General features: G+C 40.0%; 1 protein-coding gene across 10 annotated transcripts in view; it reads right to left on the reverse strand.

Annotated features, from left to right (window-relative positions):
• tcf4 (transcription factor 4) overlaps window positions 1-26,776 on the reverse strand; it is a 618,702-nt gene that overhangs the window by 300,935 nt on the left and 290,991 nt on the right. For all 10 annotated transcript variants that reach the window (XM_055662660.1, XM_055662829.1, XM_055662572.1 and 7 more), the window contains one exon: window positions 5,663-5,721. In XM_055662660.1, the coding sequence (XP_055518635.1) occupies window positions 5,663-5,721 (59 nt within the window). The remainder of the gene's footprint in view (window positions 1-5,662; window positions 5,722-26,776) is intronic.

Consider the following 26,776-nt stretch of genomic DNA (forward strand, 5'->3'; position numbering starts at 1 on the left):
CCTGCGTCATTCGTAACTGTCACTGTATGTCATGTTGTTACTTGTGGGCGGAGCCCCAAGGCAAATTCCTTGTATGTGAATACTTGGCCAATAAACTTACTTACTACTTACTACCATCAACAGTTGTATCATCAATGAAGATAAATGAGTCAGTACCTTCAACAGCCATACATGCCCAGGCCATAACACCCCCACCACCGTGTTTCACAGATGAGGTGGTATGGTTTGGATCTTGGGCAGTTCCTTCTCTCCTCCATACTTTGCTCTTGCCATCTCTCTGACATAAATTAATCTTCATCTCATCTGTCCACAAGACCTTTTTCCAGAACTGTTGTTGCTCTTTTATGTACTTCTTGGCAAACTGCAACCTGGCCATCCTATTTTTGCGTCAACCAGTGGTTTGTGTCTTGCAGTGTAGCCTCTGTATTTCTGTTCAAGAAGTCTTCTGCGGACAGTGGTCATTGACAAATCCGCGCCTGACTCCTGAAGAGTGTTTCTGATCTGTCGGACAGGTGTTTGGGGATTTTTCTTTATTATAGAGAGAATTCTTCTGTCATCAGCTGGGGAGGTCTTCCTTGGCCTGCCAGTCCCTTTGCAATTAGTAAGCTCACCAATGCTCTCTTTCTTCTTAATGATGTTCCAAATAGTTGATTTTGGTAAGCCTAAGGTTTGGCTGATGTTTTTATTCTTGTTTCTCATTCTCATAATGGTTTCTTTGACTTTTATCGGCACAACTTTGGTCCTCATGTTGATAAACAGCAATAAATGTTTCCAAAGGTGATGCAAAGACTGGAGACAAGACTAGCTCTCTTATACCTGCATTAAGGAGGCATTTAAACACACCTGAGCAATTACAAACGCCTGTGAAGCCATGTGTCCCAAACATTATGGTGCCCTGAAATGGGGGAACTATGTATAAACACAGCTGTAATTTCTCACGGTGAATCCAAAATGTACATAAATGGCCTTTAATAAAATTTGACAATGCGCACTTTAACCACATGTGATTTTTTCTATTACAAATCTCAAATTTGGAGTACAGAGACAAATAAATAAATGATAGGTCTTTGTTCCAAACATTATGGAGGGCACTGTATTTCGGTACTGATTGAGGAACTGCACTAACATGGAGACATACATTGTATGAAAATGTCACAACATAATATTAGGACAGGCCATTTTAATTGACAGGAAACCTGGCACCTATTACTTCAATAACAAAAAATAACTTACTCAATGCAGATAAGGCTGAAATCACTGGAATGTGACAAAAACACAATTGCAATTTTCTTTTAAAAAGATACAGAAGTCTGATAAGAAATCACGAATGGATCGACTGGGCTCATATTCACTGGAATTTCGAAGGTTGAAAGGAGATCTTATAGAAACATATGAAATTCTTAAGGTGATTGGACAGGCTAGGTGCAAGAAAAATGTTCCCGATGTTGGGAGAATCCAGAACCAGGGGTCTCAGTTTAAGAATAAGCGGTGAGATGAGGAAAACATTTTTCAGGCAGAGATTTGTGAATCTGTGGAATTCTCTGCCACAGATGGCAGTGGAGGACAATTCACTGGATATATTAAAGAGAGTTAGATATAGCTCTTAGGGCTAACGGACTCAAGGGATATGGGGGGAATGCAGGAACAAGGTACTGTTTTTGGATGATCAGCCCTGATCATATTGAATGGCAGTGCTGGCTTGAAGGGCCGAATGGCCTACTCCCGCATCTATTTTCTATGTTTATAATGCAAAGAACTCTAATGCTACCCCTCAACTTTCTCTCATTGTATTCCTGTTACAGATTACAATAACTCTTCAAAGCAATTTCATTCCAAGAGTAGACAATAGACGATAGGTGCAGGAGTAGCACCGCCATTCAATGTGATCATGGCTGATCGTAGGTATCTTTAACATCTCCCTGTTCTACTCTAATGTTGCCACCTTATTTAAGAAGACCATTATTGTACCATTTCCAAAGAAAGACTACCATCCATCGGCTCCGGGATCCACCATCATGAAATGCTTAGGAAGACTGGCCTTGGCACACATTAACTCGAGCCATTTAGACACCTTTGATTCACTGCAAAAGATCCACAGCAGCCACCATCACCCTGGCCCTATTGTATCTGTGGAACAGCTGGATAACAAGGACTACGCCAAACTCATACTTATTGACTATAGGTCTGCCTTCACCACCATAATTCCAACAAACTGATTTTCAAATTACTGGAGCTAGGACTCAGCACCCCCTCAGCAAATGGATCCTTGACTTCCTGACCCACAGCCAACAAGGATAGGCAACAAAACATCCTCCACAGTAATTTGCAACACTAGTGCCCTGCATGACTGCGTATGCATCTCCATACTACGTTTCCTATACACTCACGACTTTGCAGCTTTTTTTTCTCCAACACTATTGACAAGTTTATAGATGACACCAGCCTTGTAGTTCGGATTTCGAATAACGATGAGACAGAGTACAGGCAGAAAACAGATCTTAGTAACGTGAGATCTCTCCCTCAATGTCCGAAATATGAAGGGGTGACTCATTAACTTTACAAAGTGAGGTGGAGTAGATGCCCCAGTCTACATCAATGGTGCTGAAGTAGAGATGGCTGAGAGCCTTAAAGTTCTTTGGTGCAAATATCACCAGCGATTTGTCCTGGTTCAAGAACATTGAAGCTTTGGTCAAGAAAGCCCCCAACACATCTACTTTCTCAGAAGGCTAAAGAGGTTCAGAGCATCCCAAATTACTGTTACAAATTTCTAAAGATGCACCACAGAAAGCATCCTATAGGGTACATCAGAGCTGCTGTCCAAGTCCACAACGTACGTCAAATGATCTCGATCGGTCTGAGAATTTGCAAAACCATTAAGGATGCCAAGAGGTAACCATATAACCATATAACAATTACAGCACGGAAACAGGCCATCTCGACCCTTCTAGTCCGTGCCGAACACATATTCTCCCCTAGTCCCATACACCTGCGTTCAGACCATAACCCTCCATACCTTTCTCGTCCATATAACTATCCAATTTATTTTTAAATGATAAAAACGAACCTGCCTCCACCACCTTCACTGGAAGCTCATTCCACACAGCCACCACTCTCCGAGTAAAGAAGTTCCCCCTCATGTTACCCCTAAACTTCAGTCCCTTAATTCTCAAGTCATGTCCCCTTGTTTGAATCTTCCCTACTCTTAGTGGGAAAAGCTTATCCACGTCAACTCTGTCTATCCCTCTCATCATTTTAAAGACCTCTATCAAGTCCCCCCTTAACCTTCTACGCTCCAAAGAATAAAGCCCTAACTGTGCATCCGAATTTACCTCGTTCCCACTTTGGAGCAAATGAATGAAAATATAGAATTTCCTTCACCAGTCACACAGCTTCATTGTTCAATGGAAGCTTTAAGTTTTGGTCTTGTAAATATCAGCAAGTACATAAATCTGCCATCTCACTGACTAATTTAATTTTTGCAAAATTTATTATAAACTCTCTTTTCCTTGAAGATTAATATTTAACTGCACTTTCTCTACGCACCATAGCCCTGTTCCAAACCGTAGGAGCAATTATGTTTGCAAGAATCGATGAGATCAGTTAAAGCTCTTAACCAGAAATTATAGTCACCAGACCCTGAAAATGCCAGGTTTCATATATAAATCAGCCACTTGCATATTATTAATGATATTTAGGTAAACTCTGATAAGATCACTGATTTTTTTCCCCCCAAATCTACTTTTAGGCTGCATGTTTTAAATAGTGCCGTGAACTCCTGACCTTTGAAACTTCTAACTATATTTCTATACCAATGTTTAAAGTACAGCGGAGGATAAACAGTTAATATCCACGTAAAATGCCACTTGATAGGTATATGGTCAGGTAAGTAACAACATGTAATTAAATTTAGGGGGCAAGTTAAGCAGCAAAAAACCTCTTAAAAGTTGTGTGATACTCAATGCTGTAAAATGAACCCAACGATAACCCAGTGTGAAGAAGGGTTCTGACCCAGAACGCCACCCATCCATTTTCTTCAGAGATGCTGACTGACCTGCTGATTTACTCTAGCACTTTGTGTCAGTCTATCTTCAGAATAAGCCCAGTAATGCTGGCATCTTCCAGTTTGTCCCTTCCTTTTACTTTGGTTTCATTGCAGCTGGAAAATGGACCAAATGTGAACTTCTAAATTCCTTTTTTTGATTGGTTAATATTCCAATGGAGCATCATCTGTGACTATGAAACTGCTAAGTGGAGTGTTCAAGTGGTTTACGGAGGCTACTAATCCACCTCCTCGATGGCTAAATGTTGCAAATCCACCAAGCCACCAGTTTTTTGGGCCTTCCATCACAGCAATGTGATGGATGTTTATGTAAATTATGTTGTGTCTCGGGTCTATTTGTTTGTAATGTATGGCTGCAGAAACGTCATTTCGTTTGGACCTCAAGGGGTCCAAATGACAAATAAATTGAATCTTGAATCTTGAATCTTGTTTGCTGCTGAATGAATTACATAAGGGCAGTTTCTCTTGCTGTGTTCACTGAGGGCTTTAAAGTTTTGCAAACACCTCCAACTACATTGTTATGCAGTAACAATTTTAAAGTGAGGTATTATTTAAGGTAGATGAGATGTCAGCAATGTTTCCCAAAGTCTGGTGGAATCCTTTGGTGACCAGAATACTTTGGGCTCAGAAGCAAACAAAATGAACGTATGAGTTCATACGTTCATAAGATCAAGGAGCAGGATCAGGCCATTCGGCCAATCAAGTCAACTCCGCCATTAAATCATGGCTGATCTATCTCTCTCTCTCTCAACCCCATTCTCCATAGCCGTTTGTGGCAATGAATTCCACTGATTCACCACCTGACTAAAGAGATTCCTCCTCATCGCCTTTCTTATTCTGAGGCTGTGGCCTCTGGATCTAGACCAGTGGTTCCCAACGTGGGGCGTACGCCCCACAGGGGGGCAATTTGATTTTTATGGGGGGAAATTGAGCGCGACTGAGGAGGTCTGGGTCCAAATTTTCGATTTTTATTTTTTAGGATTTTCCATCAGGTACATATGTAGTTTATGTTTCAGATGTTATTTTGAGTAAATAATATTTTTTGGGTAAAAAAGGTCTTCATTGTGTAGTTATTACAACCAAGGTATTGGCGTTTTAAGCTTCTTCAGCTGAAACGGAGTTCACTTTTTAAATGATAAGAATTATATATCACCACATGGGGGGGGGGCATCAGGATTTTAGAGGTGATTAGGTGGGGCATGGCCAAAAAAAGGTTGGGAACCACTGATCTAGACTCTCCCACTAGTGGAATATTCCTCTCCACATTCACTCTATCCAGGCCTTTCACTATTCATCTGCCCACACAGTTAAATGTTCATCAGGCATCCTTAGGGAAAGAACAGGTCACTCCTTCCAACACATATGCCAATGAGCCCTAATTCTCACAAGAATTCACAAATAGAAAAACAAATATTTGAAGAAATGAATCAGTTACAAGTATCAAATAAAATAGTTAAAGAATCAGTTCCAGCCCTGTTTATTGGACAAAATGGATGTGAAGAAAGAGTTGGCAAGACACACAATACTTTTATAATAAAATATCTTCACTTGTTTTGTACACAAATAGCAGACAGAAATAGGGTAATGGAACATAATACTGACCTGACAACCCTGCATACTCGAGTCCCTCACAAATGGGAATGATGTTCTGTCTGCTTTGCCTGCAAAACAAAGATTTGCATAAAATTACCTACAGTATAACAGAAGAGACTTAACAGAATTCATCTGATGTTAGAATTAGGAGGATATGGACTGTGCTCGGCAAATCCATCTTTATGTTAGAGGGTTATTTGGACAGAAAATAATCAAATCTATTTTAATACATCTCACTATTGAAAGTAAACCGCATCACATCACTGTTGGTTCATTAATTCTTTGTGATTATAAACTTTTCTTCTATGCTGTTGGTACCTCTAATTTCAAGCAAAATAAACAGTGCTAGAGGAACTCAGTGGATCGAGCAGTGGATCATGGGGCGTAATATTCCTTCAATGATAACGAGGATTATCTTAACAAGGGCGTGTGTAAATGTAAATGGCTACAATATCTACACTCATAATTAATAGACTGTATTGGATTATATACCTTTACCAATAATGCTATGATATTCGCTTACATTTACTATCTAGAAGTAATCAACAAAGGCTTTTCACGTACCTCGGTACACGTGACAATAAACTAAATTGAACTGAACTGAACTAACTACATTACAATTAGGAGCTAGAGTTTCCAAATGCATATTCCTCCGACACTGCATTGATGAGCCACGTAGCATTTCCCTTATTCACACTCAAACAATAATATCATTACATACAGGGCCTTTAACAAAGGAAAACATACAAGCCATTTGCGTGAATCATGACGATTTGAAATATGACAGAGTCAGTTAGGACAGATGTGTAAAGGCTTGATCTAACTAAATTACAAGAGCCCTGAAGGAAACAGAGCTAGAGAGGTGCAACATCTGAAAGAGGAATTGACTAGCTTTGGGGTTAGCATGGGTGATTAAGAGACCAGAGTTAGAGCATAGGTCAGGAAGCATAATTGGCTGAAAAGATGATGATGCAAGTCAGCATATGGGTTATAGATGTTGTAATTACCGTAAGTTTATGTAGAGCAGACAACAGAAATTGCTAAACATGTACTGGAACAATAATATAAAGTTAGAAAAGAGTAACCAAAAGTATCAGAGGTAGATATGCTGAGAATTGGACAAAGTCAGATGATATAATGGATGATGTCATGATATATGGATAGGGAAGGTCTAGAGGGATATGGGCCAAATATGGGCAAGTGGGACTAATGTCGATGGGTCATTTTAGTCAGCATAAGCAAGTTGGGCCAAAAGACCTGTTTCCATGCTATATTACTCCAAATTATGGAGGTTAAAATAGAGAAAGTACCATGTGTGATCCAAAGTTCACCTCAGTTAAATATGGCAATAGTTTGGGAATAATCTGATTGAGTTTCAGACAACTGCTAGGGAGAAAGATGGGACTAGTAGCCGTGGAATATTCAGACTAGTCAAGCATGTCCTCGGCTTAGTCCGAAAATGTAGTTGTAAGAACTTGCTGCTTATCCCATACAGGGTACCTGATCAAAAAAAGGTGGTGATGAGATATAGTTAGGCACCATTATTCTGCATGCTGTATGTCTCTGGGGTTTGAATTACACTTTAGACAGAAAAATCAAAGCCACATGAAGTTCTCTTGTTGCAATTGTCTCGATAAACATGTGACCATGTCAGTATGTTCCCAACCCGTTGAACAACAGTGGAAAAGCATACATATAGGTGAAGGATGACCATGTCAAAGCCCTGCAGTGGGGTTGAGGAGGATAAGTTCTCCGGAAGTGGCGGCGCTGGTGAACGGCTGCGGCTCGCCTGCAGTCCGTTTGTTTTTACTTTTTTGTGTTGTTTTTTTCGTCTTGTTTGGTAAAGTTTTTGGTTTTTAGGTTTGTGTTATGTGTGGAGGGGGTGGGGGGTTGAAACAGGGCTTTCTTTCTCTCCCTTCGGGGGAATGCGACTTTCTTGTCGTATCTCCCTTCTCTGCCTCCGTCTGCGCTGAGGCCTAATGGCAGAGCTGGCGACCTCGAGGCTCCAGAGGCAGAGCTTGTCAGGACTCGCCCTGGGCTCGCTCCCGTGAGGGCGGCCCGGCTCGGGGCTGGAACGGCGCTCCCGTGAGGGGCTGAGATGCTCCCGTGAGGGCGGTCCGGCTCGAGGGTAACGGCGTGCTATGAGGGCGGCCCGGCTCGAGGGTAACGACGCTCCCGTGAGGGGCTGAGACGCTCCCGTGAGGGCGGCCCAGCTCGAGGGTAACGGCGCTCCCGTGAGGACGGCCCAGCTCGAGGGTAAGGGCGCTCCCATGTGGGCGGCCTGGCTCGAGGGTGGAACGGCGCTCACGTGAGGGCGACCCAGCTCGGGGCTGGAACGGTGCTCCGGTGGCTGAGATGGCGTTCTGGTGGCGGCGGCCTGAGTCTGGGGTTCGGCCGCGGGCCAGTGGACGATATAGTCAACAGCTGCGTCCGCTGGACTGGAGGGCGGCAGCTTCGACCACCCCCGGGCCGCGGAGTTTGAACTGGCCCGTTCGCGGAGCTCGGTGAGCCGCGTGACTGACTTACCATCGCCCGGGGGGGTATCGCCTCAGCGCAGAGGGAGAAGAGGGGGGAAGAGACAGTAACCTTATGATTTTTACCTCCATCACAGTGAGGACTCACTGTGGTGGATGTTAATTTGTGTTTACTGTTTGTTCTGTTGTTTATTATTGTATGTATGGCTGCAGGTAATGCCATTTCATTCAGACCGTAAGGTCTGAATGACAAATAAAGGATCTAAATCTAAATCTAAATAAGGAATTATTGATTCAATCTGTAGCAATCAAAACAATGTCATCAGTGATATTGATAAGAGATAAGAGCCAAAATCAAAGAAGTGGATTTGCTAAATATGTGAAATGAAATGAAATGAAAACAAACATTTTGGAAATACACGGGTCAGGCTGCATTTGTGAAAAGCAAAATAGTTAACGTTTCAGTTCCAAGACCTTTCATAAGAATTGAGAAAATGAAAAAAAAAAGTCATTTAGAAAGCAGAGAAAATGTGGAAGAGGGATTAGTTGAAGAAAGGGAAAAACTCTGAAATGGTGATATTCGGCACAGTTTGTGATAATTAAGGTACATTAAGTTACATTAACTTTAGAAAAACATTTGTCTGTGTAATGTGTGAATGTGGTAATGTTTTGAACATGCCCAGTGAGTATGTATTTATATATTGCTCTGTTACTATGAATCAATGCAAGTTTGAACAACAGCACTGTCACTTCCATCTGGGCAGGTCGCAACATTTGTGACTCGATTGAATTTTCCAACTTCAAATAATTCATTCTTTCTCTCTGTTATGACAGAACTATCCAATTCGGTCGGCCATATTTTTTGACTTAGTTTATATATATATATATATATATATATATATGTATAATTTGGAAGTATAGGTGCTGTTGCTCAAACCTGCATTGACCATATAACAGAACAAGAGGACACAGAAAGGTATGAGTGGGATAGGTAATTAAACTGGAAGGTAACGAGAAACTCAGGGTCACTCCTGCAGACTGAACAAGATGTTCCAGGCACATAATAACCAAATCTTTGTTTGGTTTCTGCAAGGTACAGTAGGCTACCTAGAAAACTTTGAATGTAGTATACTTAATTGGAAGAAGTGCAAGTGATTCACTGCTGAAGACTAATTGAGTCCATGAATTGTGAAAATAGAAGAACTGTGAGAATTGTGGATGTTGTCTACGTAGATTTTAGTAAGGAATTTGATAAAGTCCCCATGGTAGGCTGATCAAGAAGATTAACAGTGACAGCCGTATGGATTCAGAAATGGCTTACTGATAGAAGACAGAGAGGACTGTGGTGGAAGGACAATATTCAGACTGGAGGACTGTGACCAGTGGAGTTCCTCAGAAATCTGTGCTGGGAACTCTGCTGTTCGTGATATATAAAAAATGACATGGATGTAATTGTGGACAGGTTAGTTAGTAGGTTTGCAGATGACACCAGGATTGCTGGGGTTGTGGAATGTGAGGAAGGCTGTCAAAGTTTGCAGCAGGATATAAATCAGCTGCAGAAATGAGCAGAGAAATGGCAGATGGAGTATAATCCGGGTATAATGGAGCATAAATAGAGCAAGCATGAGTTCCAAAGTTACACTTTGGAAGGTTGAAGTAAGGGGAAAATATACAAATAATGGCCTGACATTTAACAACATTGATGGACAGAGGGACTTGGGGTACAAGTCCAGAACTCTTTGTAAGTAGCAACACAAGTCGATAGAGCAAACCAACAGTTGAATTCCTCTTCCATGCTTCTAACATCAAGGTGACTATTCCAGCACAATCTTGACTCGTCTCCATTGTTTCTATCATTCATTAACTTAACATTATCCCAAACTCTGTCATCTGCATCCTAATGCAGGCTAGTTGTTGTTCACCACCATTAGGACATCTACCGAATCTCCCAACTTCTCAAATTACCTCATGATCTCATTGATACTTAATCCTTTAATGTCTTCCAACTCCATACACTTATGGGATCACTCATCTTTCCATGTCTTGGCTTTCAAACATCAACTCCAACATTAATCATTCCAACATTGCTATCTGCAACAAGACCAGACCGCCTAGAATTCTATCCCTAAACATTGCTGCCTCTCCGTGACTAGTTTTACCTCTTTTAAGGTTCTCCTTGAAACCCTATCATTTTGATTAAGTATTTCGCCATCTGTGTCAACATTTTCTCATGAGGTTCAACAGCAAGTTTTGCCTTCTCATGCTTCTGTGATGTGTCTTCCCATGTAATTCATCTTAATGCTGTAAATTGGTTTATATTTGAAACAGACATAGAGGCAGGGAACATAAGAACAGAACCTGTAGCAAATATTAACATTTTCATTAAAAAAATACCAACATAAGCATCCACAACAAACATCTAATAACAGAGCAGAGGTGAGGAATAGGTGAATGCTCAACATCAAACAATCCAACTACCAGACAAGGAGAGAAATTGAGTATATTCAGAAAGTCAGCATAAACTTTAAAGATTTGCTTATGACCTTGCAACTCCCTTCACCACATTCATTAAGTTATATTAACACCTATTCCAAAGTGAAAAATTGAATCCACCACCCCTACCGTTACAATACTGCAGTGGAAAAGAACAAGTGCTGTGAGCAGTACATTAATGACGGTTTATAGCACCACTGCGGTGACATTCACAGAAGTGCATAGTTACTTACTGACTTCCAGGAAGAGCAACAGCTCAGGCTGAACAGAAGAGCTGAAACAAGGTGAGATCAAAAGACAAACTGCAAACAGTGTAAATGGGAAGTGATTACCAGAAAATGCACAGCTTGTCTATTAAGTATGTGAAAGATAAAAGTGGGTCAGTAACTGCTGTGGATCTCAGCAGACAAAAGATTCCCATGTGAAACTGGACCATTTTCAGTTACTCAATGTCCCACTGTTGATTTCAAGCCTTCACCTGGGTGCAGACTAAAGTGTTTTATAACTTATTTTACAGTACCTAGTTTTCTAGTCAGCAACTGAGAACATTATTTTCAGTGATGCTTATAATTGAAGGAAAATAATAGTGGGAGAGTAACTGTGCTAATCCTCTTTTCCAAAGAAAGCCTTAAAAATAGAGATCAATTTTCTGCACAAAAGTTGTAGACACTGACAGTTAGTCTTTCAACACTCATTCTCAAAAATATTAAGGGGGAATGAAATGATTTCCCCCTCTCCTGTTCGTGGATTCCAAAGCTCCATTGGGTTGGGAAAATAATATACTACTTTGCTACTAACATGAGCTGCTCAAAGACAGACACACTCCATATTTACCCAACTTTTTTAAAAACAGAGCAATGGAGGCATGATTAACACTGAATATGAATGCACTAAAAATCCATAAAAGCTCCAGGATGGATGGTTAAGTGGCAAATTAACTTGTACATCAATAAGCACAAAGTGAATCAAATGTAATAAAAAGGAGTACAGTTACAAACAAATAATTAACAGCAACATCATTGGACAACAAGATTAAACTGCTAACAAAGCAACATGGGATTTCTTTCCAGGAATACAGCGTTCAGAAGTAATGAAGGAAAGTTAAATTGAGGAGGAATTTCTTTAGTCAGAGGGTGGAGACCTTTGCTCTTTAATCGGACTTTATCCTGCACTAAATATTATTCCTTATGTATAGTCTTTTCGCTGACTGGATAGCATGCAACAAAAAACGCTTTTCACTGTACCTCGGAACATGTGACAATAATAAATTAAACTAAGAAACATAGCCATAGAAAATATACCAAAGGAAGTAGGAGAGCAACATGAAATATTAATGCTGGCTCTGACTAGGTGGGTGAATTTCTATGCTGCATGATCTACATTAAAATAGAGAGAGGAATATAATTTTTTGACCAAAAGCCACTGGTTTAAGACAAGGCAAAACAAACCGGAAAATACGGAAAAAAACACCATGAAATAGTAAATATCAGTGTTAACATTTAACTGATGGGAATCTATTGGAGGAATGTGAGTGCAGGCGGTTATTAGATGTGTGAAGTAGCTGTGCTTGGACATATTTTTATTTAGAAGCTGCTTTTCAGTTTGGCCGATATTTCTCTCAACATTTCCTATCCATGGACTGGTCCGAGTGTTGTAAATGTTGTCATTGCACCGTTTTTGTGGCAGTTCATTCCATGTACCCACCACTCTCTGTGTGGAAAAACACTCAGGTTTTTATTGAATCTTTTGCACCTTCTCACCTTAAATCTATGCCCTTTAGTTTCATATTCCTCTATCTGGGGAAAAAGACAGTGATCATATATATATATATATGTGTGGTGTGAGTGTATATATGAGTATTGTGTGTATATATATATGTGTGTGTGTGTGTGTATATATATATGTGTGTGTATATATGTATATATATATATATGTATGTGTGTATAAATATGTGTGTGTGTGTGTGTATGTATATATATGTATGTGTGTGTGTGTGTGATGTGTCTGTTTGATAGATATATATATATATATGATCACTGTCTTTTGATAGATATATATATGTTTTAGTATAGGTCTCCCCCTCAACCTTGAATGAAAAAAGCCTGAGCTATCCAGCCACTCCTTCTAACTCGAGCCCTTGAGTGAAAGCAACAATCTTGTGAATCTTTTCTGCACCCTTTCCAGCTTAATGACATCCTTCTAAAAGCTAGGCAAGCAGAACTCTGTGGTACTCCACATATTGTCTCACCAATGCCTAGTAAAGTTGCAACATGGCATCCGAATTCCTGTATCCAATGCCCTGACCAATGAAGCCAAGCATGCTAAATACCTTCTTCCCTTCTTCCCCAATGGAACCTTCTTCCCCAACCTGTTTATCTGAGTTTGCCACTGGATAAATCACAATTTAAAATGGGACAAAAATATTATTGATGTTTCAGGTTGATAAACTTTCAAGAGTTCTGAATTGACAACAAATCATCAATAACAGAAGGTCATTGTCCTGAAATAATAATTCTGTTTCTATCTGCCAGCAAATAATTTCATATCTTATTTCAGATTTCCAGCATCTGCAATACCTTACGTTTTATGATAATAGTCCTCACCTTTGACACCTACTGTAAACTCTAACCATTGCATTTCTGTCGATACTAATTACATCTATTTGCAATAGATTACCTAAAATATTTCCCAGTTCTATTTGGTCCCAAATGGAATGTCCAAACCAAAATATCCATCAAACAAGCCATCTATCTCGTGTGCCATCGCCTTCTAAAGACCATGTGCATAACAAAGGCCTCCAATTTCAACAGTTTCATTAAACTGAATAATAATTCTTGTACACGGCACAACTCAAAATTCTTAACACGGCTTCTCATAAGGACACATACTCATTCCCTTACTATACTCCCTATACATTGATGGTTGTGCAGCCCATTTTTTTGTCAATCTATTAACAAGTTTGCGGATGACACATCCATAGTGGGCCAGATCACTACAATGACAAGAAGTTGATAAGAGTAATTGAAGACATGCTGAATGTCCTTAACCTTTTGAAGAAGTAAGGGCATAGATTTGCTTTCTTGGCCATAGCATCAACTTGTTTGGACCAGGACAAAATACGTGATATTTATGCCAAGGAACTTGAAGCTCTTGGTCATCACTTCATCATCATTGATGCAGACTAGGGCATGCACACCACCTTGCTTCCTGACGTCAATGACCAACTTCTTCATGGTGCTGATGTTGAGGGAGTGGTTGTTGTCTAAACACCATACTACTAAACCTCTCTGTCACCTTCTTGTACTCTGTCTTGTCATTTTATATGGATACCAAAACACCAATGTTGAGAATTACTGTGGAGCTTTTATAAGTGGCTTTTATACACATGGTCTTCTGAAGATACAGACTGAGATAGGTGGCTTGTTTTATGGGGATTTTGGTTTGGACGTTCCATTTGGAACCAAATTGAACTGGGAAATAGTTAAAATAATCTACTATAAAGACATAAATGGTAGGGACAGAAATGCAATGAGGGTTGGTTTATGGTAGGTTTTAAAGGTGAGGACTATATAACATAGCATACTGCAGAGGATGTTGTACAGCTGTCATAACCTGGGGAGGAAGTTTACAAGCAAAATGGCTTCCTTCTATTCAGATTTATTTTGTATTATTTATACTGTTCGCAGATCTCCATAGATTCATGATACAATAATTTTTATAAGGAGTTCATAAGGAGGTACTGATAGTCATAGAGTGATACAGTGTGGAAACAGGCCCTTCGGCCCAACTTGCACTATGTATTATCCATCTACTAATTTTAAACTGTGCTCCTACTAGCTGACAAAATCAGTTGTTTTCAGGCTGAGGATCGATTGAGAGATTCGATCTGCAAGTCCTGAAGCATTTAATTGCAGTGTTCCTTTAAGAGGCATTTCCCAAATGACAAAAATAATTTAAAAATCCACATAAGTAATTTGTTGAAAATTGCGGGTGGAATAAAATGGTAAATTAGACTCTCAGTATTTACCATCATAGAATACAATGGTAAAGTTGCAATGAGTCAGTCACAAAGCTTTCCCATTACCCCACACTAATTATATCTGGAACATCTCATCACATTCTCACATCAACTCCCTCTCCCCCAGCCCCCAATTCTACCACCCACTTGCCCAGCAGGAGCAATTTACAGTTGTCTGTTACTGTCAATGCACAATTGAAAATTGACTGTAAGTTGAAAATTAGGACAGCTGAATTTTGACTAAGCATGAGAGAATCAAAATATGAAGTTGCCAGAAGTATTATTCATAAACAAATTTGATAATAATGTGCACAATAATTTTGTGGCAATAATATACTACATTATTAAAAGGTTTACTGCAATTTTTTTTTTCAGTTGTATCAGCATCAATATTGACAAGAAGAGCCATACAACGGAAACAAACCCTTAGCCCACCAAGCCGACACCAACAATCAAGCAATAATCCCATTTCATTCTCACATTCTTGTCAACTCTCCCCAGATTTTATCACTTAGCAACACACAACGGGCATCGTAGTGGCCTATTGACCTACTACTACAGATCTTTGGGATGAGGGAGGAAAGCGGAGCACAGAGGAAAGCCCGCATGCGCAGGATGCATGTGCAAACTCTTCAGCCCCGACGGGTTGGGCTGGAGCCTATTTCCCTGCTGTCCACTTCCATGAGTCTAAACTCCATGCAGACCTCCAAAGATCGGGATTGAATCTCGCTTGCTGGCATTGTGAAGCAGCAGCACTATGCTGCAGTCCAAGTTACTAGAACATTCAGAGTCAAGGGTGATAACGTTACACTTGCCAATTTAAAGAACCTCTATAAAATTAACATTTTAAAATATATAAATATTAGTATTAATAATCTATTTATTCTGGGTTGCCGAAGAGTCACTTGACGGATCGAGGGCAAGAGCAATATCATTAGGCAGGGTGTTGTTAAAACATGAAATGCTTTGGTGGAGAGCATGATTTATTTTTGATAAAAGCAAATAATTAATTGAAAGCAAGGAAACCAGAGCAATGGATCTGAACACAAGAGTGAGACTAGTTTTGGATTTATTTCTGATAAAACAGGCTTGTTCATGTTCTTTTTCAGCCAGAAGGTCCATGGAGAATCCTGCAGCTCTTAAGTTCAGAATGTGTTGGATGTCAGACATGGATTCAACTGACTACTAAGCTGTCCCATAACGTACTGAGCCAAGGAGTTAGTTAAACCCTATTTGGACTCTCAGCTATATGCCACTCAGCACATGCTTCATTCAAATCACCCTTAAATGAAATTTTTGATAAATTATATAATCTTTGTTATTTCACTGCATTTTTGATTTGAATTAAGAGGTTTAATGTGTTTCTAAATAAATTTAAGTTGTCATAAAGCTGATTTATATTTGAATTAAATTGTTTTATTAATTATCACAAGTGGCACTCTTTGCTCATCGGATAACAGTTGAAACAAATCCATAGACTTGACAAGTCCTTCAGGAACAGCACTGGTCAGCTGCAAGTTTGTAGAAATGCTATGCCAAACAGATGGTAAAGTCGAAAGTGGCTCAAGTCAAGTGCAATCCAACTCAATGCTATATGCAATTACAAGATGCAAAACATGCATTAATTTGCTGCTAAAAAAATGTTTGAGTTGCACCTCTATTAATTGACATAATAATCATGTATTGGTCTGAAGAAGGGTCTCGACCCAAAACATCACCTATTCCTTCGCTCCATAGATACTGCCTCACCCGCTGAGTTTCTCCAGCATTTTTGTCTACCTTCGATTTTCCCAGCATCTGCAGTTCTTTTTTAAACATAATAATCATGTATTGTCATTTTGGTGACTGGTTAGCACGCAACAAAAGCTTTTCACTTTACCTCGATACACGTGACAATAAACTCAACTGATAATCCAAACCTTCATCATTATCATATTACCACTGTGGAATGTAGACCACAACAGCCATTTACCAAGGCTAATATATCAACATCACATTAACTAGAAAGTCCATCACAACATGGATAGGACAGGTTTACAGGAAAATGGGCAAAATGCGGGCAGGTGTGATTAGTGTAGATGGGGCATCCTGGTCGGCATGGGCAAGTTGGGCTGAAGGGCCTGTTTCTGTGTGGGTGACACTATGACTACTACCACAAAGGCAGGAATGCCATGGAAACATTAATAACACCTTTCTGATTTGGATATATAATGCAGTGTTTTTATTGTCATTCGTTTAGTAAACTGAAAATCCAGACTTGTATTATTACAGAATCAACATCACTATTAAGAATTGCATGAGTTCAAAAAACTAAATCGTCACGCAAGTCATTGTAACATACAAGGCAACTACTTGGCTCATCCAATCTACATTGGTTTTCAGAGCAATCCTATCAATTCAATCCCCCCACTAATGTCACAGAGGTCTCCATGGATTAGTGTCACAGAGGTCTCCATGGATTAATTATTGCTTTTGTTTCAGACCAAGTCAGAAGTTTTCACAACACGAAATGTGGTGCTTGTCGTGCCAAGACATCTCAAACTTGACAAGGAATGGGCACAATTGTAAGGCTTTGCACGACCACCGCTGTATCTCTCATGGTTCTCTTCCCACTGAATTAAAGGGCATTATAAATTCACGACTGCATTCACTGTCCCAGCACAGCCTTCGTCCAGCTGCGGGAGAAATAATTCAAAGATCAAGAACTCACACCTGCCACTGAACTGAGCTCATGATCTAAAGAACAACTAACCAACCATATGTTACCTGTTTGTGCTTCAGGGTAATGGAAATCCTCAAGCAGATACCTCAAGATACCGAAGCAGTACCACCAATACTGCGCAGGAAGGAACTGCAGATGCTGGTTCAAGCCGAAGAAAGACACAAAACACTGGAGTAACTCAGCAGGCCAGGCAGCATCGCTGGAGAGAAGGAATCTGCGGCGTTTCGGGTCGAGACTGCAAAACTCGTTAAATCCAGTGGCGGAATATGTGAAATGGTGACAGAATTCTAACAAAGAACCTTCAGCCTGAAACATTAATTCTGTTACTTTTCCCAGAGATGTGGCAAGGCCTGCTGAGTGTTCCAGCACTTTCTGTTTTTATTTTAGATTTGCAGCTTTTTAGATTTTAATAAATCAATGACTGTGACCATCTCAGTCTAACATACTTAGCATCAAGGCCCGGATCTTGCTCCATCAGGTGGGCCGCAATGTTTAGTTTAGTTTAGTTTAGAGATACAGCATGGAAACAGTCTCTTTGGCCCACCGGGTCTGCGCCGACCAGCGATCCCCGCAGATTAACACCATCATCCCTACACACACTAGGGACAATTTTTACATTTACCAAGCCAATTGACCTACATACCTGTACGTCTTTGGAGTGCGGGAAGAAACCAAAGATCTCGAAGAAAACTCACGAAGGTCATGGGGAGAACGTACAAACTCCATACAGACAGCACCCGTAGCCGGGATCGAACCTGGGTCTCCAGCGCTACAAGCGCTGTAAGGCAACAACTCTACCGCTGCGCCACTGTGCCGTCATGTTCATATGTCCAAAACCACAATCTTGAAATAAGCACTTAAAGGATGTTTTAAAAGATATAATATATTCACTGGTCCTGGCCATATCAAATAGAGGAGCACCCAAAAAGGCAATGAGCACCTCCATGATAAAGCACTGCCAGGTATCCCGCCACATCTTGGCAGTTTGCAGATTCCATAAAGGAACCTTCAATCATCTCAGAACCCACAAATTTAGAATAGAAACGTCATCCTTGACCCCATGGGTCTCCCTATCTACATATTTCCATGAGAAAGACAATGGGGATGAGGACAACTGAGTCTGAAGAAGGGTCCCCACCCAAAATGTCACCCAATTCTTCTCTCCAAAGATGCTGCCTGTACCGTGGAGTTACTCCAGCATTTTGTGTCTATCTTTAGTGTAAACCAGCATCTGCAATTTCTTCGTACACATGAGGACAACTATTTACACATTTACCTCGTGACAGGGAAACCACAGTAACAAGCCTCTCCCTGTGTTATCACTCTACTAATAAATCTTTATTTTATGCCACTTTTAGTGCAACAAATTCCAGTCAATGGAGGAGTTCACACAAAGCTGAGTCTGTGATCATGCAACTTTCATATTGTGCATTGCCTGACAAGTGTATACTATGTACCAAATGACTGCCTTTTTCGTTTACTGTATATCAACAGCTCTCTCCATCACATGCTATGACGTGTGATAGTTACAATGCATACATTTCATAAGTTCATAATGGATTGGCAATGGAGTTAATGATACAGGAATGTTAACATAATCTTTCCACTATCCCACATCAGAGAACACGGATAACCAGATTATCAATCTTATTGGACTTTTGGTCTTGTGTCTAGATGTTTTACGTCAGAAGTCGGGAACTTTTTATCATGATGTATTCAAATCATTAGTTTATGATAACCATCAAAAGATCCACTGATTCAAAGATCCACTATACAATAGGTATATTCTGACATGCTTTGGATTTCCGTTAAACCTTTTCCACAATTCTGCTGCAGGCTCAAAGTAAAGAGAAGGTTAACAATGTTTCCAATGTCGACATTTCAATTGGACAGAAACATAACCTGGCTTTGATCAATGAAAATTGTATGCCCCATAAACATTAGAACAGCATAAATAAATGCATTAACAAAATAATGTTTACAATAGGACAATACCGGATGTAACTAAAAACTAAGAAAATTATCTAATTCCATTTTTAATTAGCAAAAACATCATCAATATAACGTATTATTTATACCTTTACACTGCTGAATAAATAGGAACTGAAACATCTACAGAGAAATCTCTGGTGTAGCAGGGACTATGTTGAGTGTGTTTTTTTCCTCCAATTTCATTAAAGCTATTTATTTTTATTGTTCTTTTCCTTTAACATTATATCCATGTGATATTTACAATAATAACAAATAGATAAATTGGAGAAAAAAGCAGATAATTGACCAGCAGACACAGAAGTACTGAATCCCCTCAAATGTAGAAATGGCCGAGTTTGAAATGTTGTTTCCATCAACATGCTCAATTCATTTTGCACAGCAAGGTTTACCAATTTGGGAATAATCAGCTGAATGGACCAGAGCGTAAGAGTGGAGTTCTCCACTGATCGGTGGGGATTAGTGCAGAGGGAGCAAGAAGGGTTTGTTACGAAAGCAGATTGCTTAAGCGACTAACTCTGCCCCAATCGCAAAAGCTGGGTTCATGGTGATCACGCTATCCACAGTATCCTGTCATTTTTAGCTCATCGCCACCCCTCACATTAAAGAAATAGAAATACAATGATTGCAAAAATAAAAGGAGAAAATCTGGAAATGTCGAATGTATCTGGAATGAAGATTGATACCAATTCCTGCAAGGGTTAAAATAACTATTCCTGCCTTTGTGGGGGAGGATGGGAGGGAAGCGGAGACATGAATCATTCTTAGTGATTCAAGTGTTTCCATGACATCAATGGGCAACCTTCCAGCACTCCAGTGAAGGCAAAACCGAAAAGGTACCAAAGAGTTACTGAAGGCAGTAGGCTATAAAGAAAGCTTTCATTAAAAGCCGAACCCCTCTAAATGATCCTAATCTCAGTCGCAGGGCTTCCTCACTAACATTTACACCCACTCAAATTTTGGTTGGAATTTGCATGCACTAAAAATGCAACTGTCTCGACAAACAATCTGATTCAAAACCATCCATGCTGTTGCCAGATTTCATCATTAACTTTCAAAACTATATGGCATTGCACTGCGTGACTGTATTTTCAGTTATGAACTCTGCGCTTGTGTGCCACAATCAAATTATTCGAATGTACACACTCGCAACAATATGTCATTTTTCCTTTCTTTCCCATGACCAGCCACATCTTCCCATCTCCACCCCTTTTCACTTTCCATCGAGACCACTTCATCCGTAACTCCTTGGTTCACTTATCCCTCCCCAGGTAGTTTCCCCTGCAACTGCAAGGAATGCAACACCTCCCTCACATCCATCCAGGGATCCCAGCGGTCCTCCCAATGAGCAGAGGTTCACATATATCTCCTCCAATACCGTCCACTGCATTTGGTGCTCACAATGTAGCCCCCCCCCCCCCGCCCACCACCCTTTACATCAGCGAGACCAAGCATACACTAAGTAACGATTTCACCGAATACTTGCACTCGGCCTGCCTAGGCCACCTGGATCCCCTGGCTGCTAACCATTTTAACACCGCTGCCCATTCCCATACTGACCTTTCTTGTCCTGGGCCTCCTCCATTGCCACATATAACCTGGAGGAACAGTACCTTATTCTGCTTGGGTAGCTTACCTACACAACAGCATGAACATTGCCCCACCCACCCCCTCCCATCTGTATTCAGTTATCACTTTGTCCTGCACCCATCTCGGTTTCCAGCTTCACTCCAGTGCTACAATCGGTCTGAAGAAGTGTCCTGACCTGAGAATCTGCCTGACCAGCTAAGTTACTCCAGCAATTTGTGTTTCTTTCTTAAACTTAGCTTTAGTCTTGTGCTCATGAAAATGACAGCTTTGTTCCACAAATCTGAATAAGGAAAGACTGTACAATTCTATAGATTGCAGAGTAGATTTTTGTTTTAAAATTTCCCTCAATCCATTACGGCTTTTCAGAATACAAACTCTTCTATCTCTCCATCATGGCACTGAATATTTTCTTCTACATGGGCAGGGTCTTTGTGACAACGACAGCTCTTGCCAATGCACTACAGCAACTAATGAGCCTCGTTGTAAAGCACTTCATGCCATCTGTCCTAACCTTGTTCTTCAAAACATTAAACCTCTTCTTCTTTTCCTGCAATTCTGAAAGAATAGCTCTAGGTTTTGCATGACCAAGATATTTTATGCAAAGACATTTTCTTTGACTTTCAACATTCCAGCCTTTCTGGCTCTTCTGTCGAACTCATTCTTCCAGCTCACTGTTTGAGTCTCACTATTTTCCTCCATACTTGATCCATGCTGTAAAAGGTTCTCCAAAATGGCACAGACAGCTCTCTAACTGCAGCCTAACCAGAACCACACTAAGAGTTTTATGTATTTAACACATTCAACTTGACAATACGGCTTGCATTCCTGCATAGTACTGTATGCAACTGACTTGTCCTGTTTGGACATGCAATGCAACAAGCCACCTAACATTGTTTGGTCCGTTTTAAGGATACAGTGCTCACCAAATGGTCCTCCGGGCTCTTCATTGGTAATAACTGAAGCAGGTACAGTTTATCAATGGCATATTGAGTACACAGCATAAGTAGCATACCTCACAACTCCTCAACACCTTTTAAGGCTTTGCAATTTTCAGTTCAAGAGTCTGATGGAATTCCTGCCATCTTTCTAGATAGGGGGAACTGCGGGAATGTGACGAATAAACTTGACTTGACTTGACCCTCAAAAATATCAGGGACAGAGCAGCACATTTGATCAGCATTCTTTATCAATGTACCCTAATTACAGCTTCTATCTCCAGATCACCCAGCAAATGTCATGCACATTTTGTTATGATGGGACCTATTTGAGATAGATTTTTTTTAACGTAATTGAATCATCCCATAGGCAATAGCTAACACACCTATAGCACTGCATTCCTCACCTTATGCAGCAGACATAACAGGATCACATATATTCAGAGGGCTCCCACTTCATACAAAGCAGGAAAAGAGGAGGGCTGTTAGCATTTATTATATTTAACTGAAAAAAAATGCATATGTTGAAAGATTGTTTAGTATTTAAATACTGAAAATTTAAATTCTTGACGTATCTTCACAGACTTTATATCAAAATGTAATTGGTTTGCAGCAGGGATTTGTTTTTCTCTGGTATTTACAAGTTGAGTATATTTTACTTCACCTTGGAATGGGGATAGAACCTATCTTTGGGTGGTCTACTTCAAAGTTCCAGGATTAAATGATCCCTTCTCTTTCCATGGCATCATGTGTGCTTTATATGCCTGGCTTTATTTTTAAGTAAACATGGTTTATTTCCTTTGTTCACTTTATGGATCGATCTGGCTTGAGATCAGTTGCCAACTCTATCACTGCCACCCTAACTTGCCATGAAGAGCAGTCAAGCAGAGAAGTTCTATTAGTAGCAGGTGCAAGAACATGGGAGGGGCAGGGGAAATGACTGAAGTTAAAAAAAAAATACTCTGCAGCCAATATCTCAGAGGTTTAACCACACCACATTGACTAGACCCAGTTATTCCATTAAAATACTAACAGGGCTGAAAGTGGGACCCAATTGTAATCTTTATTGTAAACATTTGTGTTTTGTTGGCAACTGGCCACAGATTTTCTGCATTTCCAACTGTTGATTATTAATTGTCATAATATTAATTTTCTTTATATTTTATACTATTAGAAATAAGCTAACAATTAGAAAATAATTCTTAATTACATTTTTCTGCATATATGCTATTAAAATAACTTTGCTTAATGTGAACAACCAATTGTGTCCTGTTATACCTCCAGGTTAGATTGCAGGGTCACCCTGAGTTATAAACAATGTTATACTAGTCCAGATAAACCTACACCTGACTAAGTCATTTCATAGCTTCATCGAGTCATACAGTGGGGAAACACACCCTTCAGCCTAACATGTCCTTGCCGACCAACATGCCCCATCTACAAGTCCCACCTGTCTGCATTTGGCACATATCCATTTGGATATCCATATTGGGTCCAAATGTTTTTTAAACATTTTAAACATTATGATAGTACCTGCCTCAACTATGTCCTCTGGCAGCCTGCTCCATATACCTACCACCCTTTGTGTAAAACTGTTACCCTTCAGGTTCCTATTCAATGTTTCTGCCGTCACCTTAAACTATGTCCTTCGGTTCTTGACTCCCCTACTTTTGGTCAAAGACTATGTGCATTTACTCTATCTATTTCTCACATGATCTTATACACCTCCATGAGAACACCCTTCATCTTCGTGTATTCCAGGGAAAAGCTGATCTGTACCCTTTCCAGCTTAACAACTTATTTCCTTTAACTGAACACAATACTCCAAATGTGGCCTCACCAATATCTTGTACCACTGTAACTTAACATCCCAACTTTTGTACTTAATACTCTGACTGATGAAGGCCAATCTGCCGTAGGCCTTCTTGACCACCCTATCTACCACTAGTCATGGGCCCCCTCTGATTCCTACTATGAAGCTAATTCTCTAGCCAGTCAGCTAGGTCCCCTTGCATCTCATGAAATCTAACCTTCCAGAGCAGCCTACCATGAGGAACCTTGTCAAATGTGTTGCTACCTTTATTCCCAACCATGATTTTTAGCTTGTAAAAAGCAGTAATGGCTGCCTCCTCATCCAAAATAGGTCCAGCGATCCTACAGCGAAGCGAAGTTTAAAATCCAAACACTTCAAACCTCTTGCCACAATATTGCCTACAATGTGTCATCATCAGCAGTGCACCGAACCCTTTGCCCATGCTGATTCAACCACTATCACCAAAGGAATGGGGCCCCCTAAGTTGGAGCTGAAACACGGAAATCAAGAGAGAAGTATCCAAGTTAGAGAGAAACAGAAAGAATGTCAGAACACGACAAATATACCAGTGCAGGTCTGGTTTGAAAGTGAATTGAAGCTCAGGGAATGGTGAACAGGGATGCATGTTTATAGCCAGAGTGAGAGACTGGAGAATGGTGTTAACAGACAGTTTGAGAGTTTGACGTCTGTAATGAAGGCTACATGGAGGGGGGGCTGGGAAGGCGGGTTGAAGAGGGGGGGAAGAGGTAGTATTTACCGTGGAATTGGCTGGAGCTTCAGGTAAACAGTGCAGCCACGGAGAACATGCATGGGAGATGAAAACACAAGACATTACTTGACTACATTTTGGAACTTTGTTGTCAACAATGATGAAGGAGGACGAACAATTGTCTCAGCAATTACTATCCGTACTTGCCACGGCACAGAAGCAGTGGGCCTGTTTCTACGTTGCACAATTCCTAAGAAACAGGTGCGTATACATGTTATTTCACACATCTACCAAATAACTTCCTTCCATCCTTATAAAACAACACATTCTCTTATTTTAAAACTTGCAAAGAGTCAAAGTGCTGCTATTGGGGAAATGCTAAACTCAACCAATAACTCACTCACCTGCACAAATTTCACTTCAAAAATGTTAACCATAGTTACATCATTGTAACTTGCATTTGGAATCTTGTACATATATTTCACAAATCAATATTGCAACTGTAGTTTACCTCTTCTTTCAGATGTTCACACAACTGCTGTAAATTCTCAATGTTATTTCTCTTTTAATCTCCTAAAAATGTGCTATTACACTTTATGTTTTTGAATCTTAATATACAATGTCTGGAAAAAAAAAAGTTTTATATATTTAATTGAACCCTTTCCTTCTTGGACACAACATTTCAGTGGGATATAACCAAATACATGGTATAACACTAAAGAATTACACTCCTTTCAATTCAATGTAGACAATTGTGTATACTGATCAATGCTGACAGGATCTGATCAACTAATTAGCACTAATTATGCAGTATAATAGAAACAGCATAATATTCTTGTCGTTTCATGGAATTTACAGAAACTGGCTTCTCCCCAACTGCTTAACAACAGCCATTATACCCTGCTTTCCTTTCATTCTCCTATTTTCATTTTACATTCCTCTTCCCTCACATATGCCTCGGCTCTCCTTTTAGATATAGCACAGAACAGTCGCGTGTTCGACCTTCTCGCAAACTTCTGTTAAAGAAAACTACTGCTACATTCCTGATACATTGTTCTGATCACTATATAACCTTGCTCTAAACTCAGTTTCAAATGGGAGAGTCCACCATGTTCACTCTTCCAAATCCTTTTTTTGTTGGCATCCTCAGCAGTGTGAATAAAAGTAGCTCAAAAATATGTTGAGGACATGAGGCTGAGGTGAATGATCTCAATGGGGTGAATGGGCTCTATCTATTCCATGAGGGCAATGTGAACAATATGAGAAATCCACTTGCCACTATGGTAAAAGATTTTCACAAATGGTTCAACCTTGTCTTCACTTGTTGAGTTTAGCCGTCATTGACAATACCACTTTAAATGACACAAGCAAAAAAACAAAAGACATAATCAGCATCACGTCCCAAACTGAGGGAAATTTAGTTCCACGTATCGTGATGAACTTAGATCATTAATGCAGCTACTTGAGAAAGAAGTCTCAACTGATTGAATTGTACATATCAGGAACAATCCCATGTTGAATTTCAAGCCTGCAATAAGGAACATGATGGGTTGGATGATCATCGTCTGTACCCCATCGTTCATTGAAGCTACAGTAGGAATACTACCGTTGCTACTCTGTCCCTGGATTGAAAGGAGGCAAACGTGATCACCACATTTCTAAAGCATCGTTCCAAGGAGGAAGAAAAAGATGAAAACTGAATCCTGCAGTTTAAATTCAAGATGAACAAGATTGAAAAATTGGAACAGTGGAATCTACAATATTGAGAAAAATGTATAAGATAGAAGGCTATGAGTAACAAAGATAGAGGAACAAGTCATTTCGAACAGCCATGACTGTAGAATAAAATGACGTGGAAGGATGATGGAGGAGGAGGGGAAGAGATGGTGCTGGTGCCCAAAGAGATCTTGTTGTCAAAATGATGCAAGGGAAAATTCATGCCAACGTGAAATAAACATTGCTTTAATTAATCGGAAAATTGAAATGACCAAAACAATGGCCTATAAAACTCCATGTAAAGTACATATTCATTGGCACGACAATAAATTAATCAAATAATTTAAAGGCTTTGATTAAAATCAGTGATTAGCCTACCTTAATCAATCAGTAAGATATTTTGTTATGTCTGGACTTAATTCTCAAGTGTGATTTCTTTTTTCCCAATATCTACTGTAATGCTAACTAAAATACCACAATGAATAAATTCAGATGTCAGGACTGAAAGGGCTGCATACAAAGTTTGGCCACTTTACGGAAGAAAGAACAAGCTGACTGCAGGATTCCTCACCGTTCCAGTTTTTAAGACCTGTTCGACATTGTTTTGTTTTGATGAAAGAGTTAAAATTTTAGTCGCATGATCCAGCCAGTACAGAACAGTGAG

The sequence above is a fragment of the Leucoraja erinacea genome, chromosome 1 (assembly GCF_028641065.1).
Source record: "Leucoraja erinacea ecotype New England chromosome 1, Leri_hhj_1, whole genome shotgun sequence".
In the NCBI taxonomy this organism is placed as follows: Eukaryota; Metazoa; Chordata; class Chondrichthyes; order Rajiformes; family Rajidae; genus Leucoraja; species Leucoraja erinaceus.